The sequence below is a fragment of the Solanum pennellii genome, chromosome 4 (assembly GCF_001406875.1).
Source record: "Solanum pennellii chromosome 4, SPENNV200".
NCBI lineage: Eukaryota > Viridiplantae > Streptophyta > Magnoliopsida > Solanales > Solanaceae > Solanum > Solanum pennellii.
The window spans coordinates 23,959,982-23,968,152 of NC_028640.1; the positions used below are offsets into that span (position 1 = coordinate 23,959,982).

Consider the following 8,171-nt stretch of genomic DNA (forward strand, 5'->3'; position numbering starts at 1 on the left):
CTATCCTCTTTTGGGGTTTTCTTGCCTGTGTTCTTTTTCCCCAATAGACTGATTATTTTTATTGTTGAACTGGCATGTCTGTATCTTGTGTACATAGTTTAACTCTGAAGCATGATGGCTAAAATGATATCCTGATGAAATAAAAATGATGCATGACTAGGCATAGTAATTAATATGTGTGGCTCTAAGCATGACATAGAGATACACCACTGCATGACGTTAAGTCTAAAATTCGAACTAGGTGTCTGATAATCTTGTAGAGTAATGAGATGTCAAGTGAGTGTGAGGAAGATTTGAATAGTCCACTATTTGTACTGAGCTAGAACTTGCCTGGTTAGTCCTGCTAAAAGTAAGCTGTAATAGACAATTAACCTATGTTAGGATCATGATTAGGAATAATGTGTTGGCCCTGGTATCTCCTTGGACATGTGCACCTCATCTTATGCCAAAAGCATAAGTTGAGGGTGGCTAATGCAGTAAACAACCTTTTCATGGCCATGGCCCATCTATGGGTATTGTGTACTTTGACTCATGGCAAAGCCATGAGTTGAGGGTTGCTATTATGAGGAATGCTCTGGAAAGTGGGGTTGAAAGAACAAAGAGAGAGAAAGAACAAAAGTAAAGTGACTCAAGAACCAGTTGAGAGAAAAGTGAAATAATAATTAAAAAAATACAATAAATACAAGCAAGAAAAGAAGAGAGTAACTTACACAAATGAAGAAAAAGGGGAAAATAGCAAGGTGAAAGAATATGAGAAATTGGGCGAAATAAAGTGATAAAAAGTAGTATGTTTAGCCGATATGTCAAGGAGGGCAAAAAGTCACTAAAGTATACCTAAATATACCCTACCTGACCCTGAGCCTATGTTACAAGCTAAGAAAGTCCAATCGTGATCCTAAGAGTTGTATACTGAACTTAAAGTAGTGAAAATAAGGGCAAGCTTATGGTAATATGTATGAATGAGTTGTGAATTTGTTCTGAGAGTGAGTGTTGAAAAGTAATCGTTATACTCAAACTGAAATCATTGTGTTAAAAATGAGGATGTTGTTTTGAAGTGAGGACACTAGTTGCAATACCGGAAATATTAGCACCTCGGTGAGAAATTGAAGAGTATAGGTGTCAGTGCGTGGTGAGTCTGTGTCATGGTTTGATTCCACATAATTCAAGCCTAATAGTGATAACATGCATAAATGTGATGAGACTGATCGGGATTGATATCCAAATGATTGCGAAAGATAAAACATGGATACTATTGTACAAAGATTTTGTAGAGAGTCATAGTGCGTCGCTTGAGGACAAACAACAAATTTAAGTTAAGGATTTTGATATACCGTGGTTTCACGGTATTTTTAATGCTTTTTCCTTAAGTTTAGTGTGTGTCCAAAAGCCTTTGTGTATTGATTTTTATGTAAGTTTCCCTTTATTTGTAGGAAATCTGTCTAAAGATGAACGCGGAAGTTTTTAAGCAAGAAATGCATAAAAGTTACCACCTGCGGAGCTTGTGACGGTCCGTCGTGCCCGTGAGGTCCGTAGGTGGCATCGTAGTGAAATTGCTGAAGGATGTTGGGGAAGTCTGACCAAGTGCGGGGTTACGAAGTGCATGACGGACCGTCGTAGCCATGACGGTACGTCCCGCTGGTTCGTCGTGCTGATCAGAGAAGTAGTCCGAGTACACAAATTCCAAGAGTTTAAGTGTTATGGAACGGAGACCCTCGACAGACCGTCGTGCTTGGAACGGTCCGGCATACCTGTCGTCGAGGGTAATGAAGAGAGCAGCAGAAGATTTTGCAAACTATGGGAGGACGGAGTCCATGACGGCCCGTCATGACAACGATGGCCCGTCACTAGGTCCGTCGACCCAGACGCGTTTTGACAGATTTTCAGCAATTAGAGTCCTTCTTTTATTAGGTTTTTGTTTTTTTATAAATAGTTGTAAAAACATCGTTTTTGGGGTTAGACTCTCGGTATTTAGATTCTTTGTTAGTGGATTATTTTGGATATTAGACTTTGGATTGTTACACATTTCTCAAGAGTTGATTGTTGGTGATTTTGTCGATTAATCAAGTAAATTTCTGGATTTTATTCTTTCTCANTACATTGATAATTCTTTTGTTTCGATGTCTTTTTAACGGATGGCCAACGTTAGAACTCACCTTAATGCTACTTGCCGGACCAAGGAGGGAGATAATAGGAAAAGAATTATCAACATAGATTTAGTGTATACTATCTAATAGGCTAGTATTGATAGGTAAGAGGTAATAACTTAGTCAAATATCGAATACAATGCTTAATATGAGGTAAAGGTAAGGGTTAGTACAACAACACACGTAGCCGGACCAAGGTACGGAGTGAAATTTTCTAGATGCCGGGCCAAGGATTTAGAAATACATAACTTATCACTTTGCATGCAAGATACTGGGAAAGAATTGTTGTAGTTAAAATTATCATATTAGGAACCTGTGGGGAACACGTAAACCCTAGTTACTTTTATTAATTGATTAAACTCCAACATTTGAATCTGTTAGTTGTCTACATTAATTTAGCTAGTTATTTTCATTTATTTAGAAATAAAAACCCCCCTTTTATTGTCTTTGTTTTCTAAGGAAATAATTGACTAAATAATAGTAATAATAGATTGAAGTTAAGTCTGAACTATTTTCCTCGTGGGAACGATTCTAACCTCATTAGTTTAATTCTTTACTTGATACGACCACTTAACTTCTTATTTGAGAAGTAAGTTTGAGCGTATCAACCACCAATATCACTTCAATGGCTTCATCATAAGAGGGACGAAGAAGCTGATCACCTTCATCAATTCATTTACAACCTACCTGTTATTAACTTGAGGAAATTCACAAGATATTATTGTGGAACATCATTAAGATTATGATTTTCAACAAGAGATCATTATTTGAAATTATAAAAAAAAGAGGAGCAAATTGATGCATTTTTTGTACTTCTTGAATATGTTTATTCTTTTGGTATATTAGATTACTTACTGTAAACTAACACTATTCCATTGATTTGATACTATTTCATGACAATGGAGCTAGAGAGAAAGATGAAGAAGGAAAAGAGATGATATTATTAAATGAACGAGAATTACAGTTGTACAAACTATTTCTATACCATTTGTAGATTAGTTAACTAACAATCAAACTAATTGTTATTATTACTTAACTACACTATTAGCTAAATGATGAATGCACGTCAGTCAGCTAACTAATAGTTAGTTACAGCCAGCTCAGCCTGCACTATATTTAACACCCTCTGTCAAGCTAGGTGGTATGAAGATATCGTTAAGACCTAGCTAGGACATCAAATAAGCATATTGAAAAATAAGAAATCTGCAGGCTGCTCTGGGGATGCCAAATAAATTGTATTGATCAATCCCAACTGGATCTTTTCACGAATAAAATGACATTCAATGTCAATGTGCTTTGTACGCTCATGAAATACTGAATTAGCTGCTATTTGGATTGCATACTTACTATTTCATGATGTATCCACTGGAAACCGAATGGATAATCCCAATTCCTTAAACAGACCAATGAGCCAAACAACTTCAACAACTGTTGAAACAAGACTTCTATACTCTGACTCAACTGAACTTCTAGAAATAGTAGAATACTTCTTTGACTTCCAAGAGATAAGTGAATCACCAATATTCACTGCATACCGACTCACTGATTTTCTAGTTGTAAGGCATGAACCCATATCAGCATCACAATAAGCCTGTAGCTTAGAAGAAACGGTAGATGACATGAGAATTCCCTTTCCTAGTGCTTGCTTTATATACTTCACCACTCTGGTAGCAGCTTCCATGTGAGATTGTTTAGGTGAATGTATAAATTGACTAAGATTTTGGATCGCAAATGAGATGTCTGTCCTAGTTACACTCAAATAAAGCAACCTCCCTACTAGTCTTTGATATGAACCCGAATCATTCAACACAGTATCATGCTGCGAGTGAACATGTTGATCAAATATAACTGAAGTTAACTTTTGAATGACTTCCACAGGTGCTCCAACTGTCTTAGTACCTCCTAGACCCGAATATGAATTGATTTCAAGGGCATACTTCCTTTGATGCATCAAGATGCCTTCACTACTTCTAGAAAATTCAATGCCTAAGAAGAATCTAACTTCTCCTAAATCTTTAATCTTGATATTGGTTTGCAAAATGTTTTTAGTCTCTTGTATGAGTCTCATATAACTTCTTTTATCAACAGATGATCTACATAGATCAAAACAAAAACCCTTTGTCCATCTGCATGTTTAATGAACAAACTATATTCCAAGTGACTTTGAATAAAACCTGATTCAGTCAAGGTTGTAGTCAATTTGTTATTATGTTGCCTAGAAGATTTTTAGAGCCCATAAAATGATTTAAGCAATTTACAAAGTACTTCTTGCTTGACCATCTGTTGCTGGAACATTGAAACCTTGAGGCAAATCCATGTATACCTCTTCTTGTAAATCTCCTTGAATAAAAGCATTTTATACATCCATCTGATGGATATGCCATTTCTGAGTTGTAGCCAAAGCAATAACTAATCTAACTGTCACCATTTTCAGTACAGGTGAAAAGGTCTCTTGGTAATCTAGTCCCTCTCTTTGGCTATAACTTTTTGCTACCAATCTTGCTTGAATCTCTCTATATGTCCATCTGCCCTCTACTTGACTTTGTAGACCTATCTACAACCAATAGCTTTCTGTTCATGAAGTAATGGAACTACCTCCACGTCTTGTTATCTTCTAAGGCACTAATTTCTACCTGCATGACATCTATCCACTGTAGAACTTTGACTGCTTCTGAATAAGTATTAGGTTCAGTGATAGTTGAGACTGATAAATTACATTAAAAATCCTTGTATTGAACAAATAAACCTGTGTAGCTTACAACATTTGATATAGGATACTGGCAACTCATTTTGTTGTTAGTCATCACAAAATCTTTGTGTCAAAGAGGTGGTCTAATGGATCTATGTGGTCTGATATCATCAGGTGCTACATTCTGCTCAACTGGTACTATAACATCATCATTATTTTCTTGTACAACATTGCCAGTTGACTGTATAGAAGCATCACTGACTATATCTTATGGGGAAAATTGCAGACTCAATATTAAAAATGAATCTTCCACTGGAATGGGAGAAACAACATGTTTCGTCGTATCTGGATGCGCCAACTTACATTGAATTAGAAGAACATGTTCATTAATGTGAACATCTCTACAAACAAAAACTTCTTGTTTTCCAAATCTAACAATCTATAGCCCTTTTGATGAACTCCTTAACCCATCATAACATCCCTGATTGCTCGTGGCCCAAACTTATCTTGTTTGACAAAGTTAGTCGCATAGCACAAACAACTAATCACCCTCATATGTTTCAAATCTGGAACATTATGATAAACAAGTTCATATGGAGTCTTCTTGGATAAAACAACAGATGGAATCCTCTTAATAATGTAGACAACAACTTCAATAAAAAACAAAATCTATCAGGCAAACAACCTTGAAACTTAATAGCTCGAGCTATTTCAAGTATATGTCTATGTCTCCTCTATACTACACCATTTTGTTGAGGAGTATATGGATAAGATATTTGATGAATAATACCAAGGGATTGAAAAAGATTTTCACAATGCTGATTAAAAAATTCAGAACCATTGTCTGATCTAATAACTTAAATTTTCTTATTGAATTGAGTATGAACCATAACAATGAAGTTTTTTAAACAAAAAACAACATCAGACTTAACTCTCATAAAAAAATACTCTGTCCATCTAGAATAGTCATCAACTATAGTAAGAAAATATTGCATACCATCTTATGTGGCTGTTTTGTAAGGACCCCATACATCCATATGTAACAACTCAAATAGTAGACTACTTTTAGTGACACTTACAGGAAAAGGAACTCTAGTTTGTCTTGACAAAGGACATATATCACATTTGTCTATATTGAAACATGATTTATTCTAAAATTCTATAAATCTTCTTAAAATTGATATGGGAGCATGTCCCATCCTTTTATGTCATAATACTGCATCAACCTCCTCTTTTACTGCCAAAGATTTTTGTTGATTTTTCTGTCCTTCTCTTTGAGTACATTACATAGAGTCCATTTTGTTCCTTGAAAATCTCCCTCACCTTCCCAGAGGAGAGATCCTGAAATAAACAGAAATCAGGGAAGAACACAACACACCATTTCAATTCTTTTGTCAACTTGGATACTGACAAAAGGTAGAGTCCATTTTGTTCCTTACCAATCTCCCTCACCTTCCCAGAGGAGAGATCCTGAAACAAACAGAAATTAGGGAAGAACATAACACAACATTTCAATTCTTTTGTCAACTTGGATACTGACAAAAAGTTGAATTAAATGTTGGCACACACAACACATTCTTAATGAAATCACCTCTGGACAATTGACAGTTCCCTATGTGAGATATATTTGCATATTCTCCTTTTGTTAATTGAAACTTTCTTGCATCATCTACTCATGTACTAGTTTGAAACACATACTTATCACCTATCATATGATTAGTAGCTCCAGTATCAACAACTCATTTCACACTATCATCATTATGAGAAGAAAGGATACATGCTTTGTTTTGTTGGCAGCATTGTTGGAATTGCCTTGCATGTTTGCAGCAAGCATCTCCTATGTAACATTTTCTCAACATTTGGACGACCTGATTTTATTAATTTTGAGTAAGAGCACGTGCAGGACCAGCAGATCCAACTTGAGGCCCATGATTATATCCTAAATTTAATCCTACAAGATGATGTTTAGCAACATTGACTCTTTTCTTCCCTTTGAAGTTCTCTAGATATCCAATTAACTTATAGCAAGTCTTGTCCCTTCTTTAAGCAATGTTCACATTTCATCAATTTGTAACAATCAGCCCTAGTATGACCCTTCATATTGCAGAAATCACAATATTTCTTATGATATTGATGACCTCCCAGACCAGATGATTGTCCTGGCCCTGAACCTCTAGTTGAATACATGGTTGTGGCATCCTTTTCTGCAGCACAAAAAACTGAAGGTTCCGTTCGACTTGCAACAACACACTTCCCTCCAACAAGCATTTTTTGACTTTCATCCTGTATGATTATAGCATACGCCTGATTCACATTAGGTTCATGACTCATCATGAAAATTTGAGATCTCGCCTGAGCATAACCATCGTTTAACCCCATAAGGAACTGAAATAACTTCTGCCTCTCCAAATATTATACAAAATCTTTCAATCTCTCACAAGCACACGTAGGGAATGGAATAATCAAATTGCGTTCATCCCAAAGATCTTTCTGTTTAGAATAATACACTGAAACAGATGATACACCTTGAACTACAATTGCTATATCCTTATGTAAATGGTAAGCTCGAGAATTTTTTACCCTGTCAAATCTCTCTTTAAGATCGTTCCAAACAAGATAAGCATCAGATCTAAAAAGGATTCCACTAAGAAGGTATGATTTTACACTACTCATTAACCAGGAAACCACAATCGCATTGCATCTATCCCATCTTCTCTGTAAATCTCCTTCACAGATGTTTCTCGTAATAGATCCATAGATGAATCCCAATTTGTTTCTTCCCAGAAGTTCTAATTTCATAGCTTGACTCCAAAGCATGTAATTCTCCATGCCTTTGAGCTAAATTTCAATTGAAAGTGAACATGGTGCATTAGAAGGATGCAAATACAATGAATGGTTGTAATCGATATTGCTCCCCATAGATCTGAATCTGTTTCAAAATACTCAACAATGAATGATAGGGAAAAAATTGAATCTCACAATCCTTTGTATTTTGTACTCCTCAGAGAATACCTAGATCCACACTCGCTTTAATACCATGTAAACTAACATTATTCCATTGTTTTGATACTACTCCATGACAATGGAGCTTGAGAGAAAGATGAAGAAGGAAGAGAGAAGATATTATTGAATGAATGAGAATTACAACTGTACAAACTACTTATATACAATTTGTAGATTAGTTAACTAACTATCAAACTAATCATCATTATTACTTAACAACACTATTAGATATTCAATTAATACACGTCAATCAGCTAACTAATAGTTAGTTACAGCCATCTCAGCCTGCACTATATTCAACACTTACCATGCTTAAGTGTGTTTGATTTGTGTGG

General features: G+C 35.6%; 1 protein-coding gene across 1 annotated transcript; it reads right to left on the minus strand.

The window, feature by feature from the left end:
• Nucleotides 1-3,495: 3,495 nt before the first annotated feature.
• On the minus strand, nt 3,496-4,461 carry LOC107016611 (uncharacterized mitochondrial protein AtMg00810-like). The gene is made up of 2 exons (XM_015217028.1): nt 4,403-4,461; nt 3,496-4,270 (listed from the first exon to the last, which is right to left on the minus strand). The coding sequence occupies exons 1-2, from the start codon at nt 4,459-4,461 to the stop codon at nt 3,496-3,498; spliced, it is 834 nt and encodes a 277-aa protein (XP_015072514.1).
• Between the last annotated feature and the right edge of the window lie 3,710 nt (nt 4,462-8,171).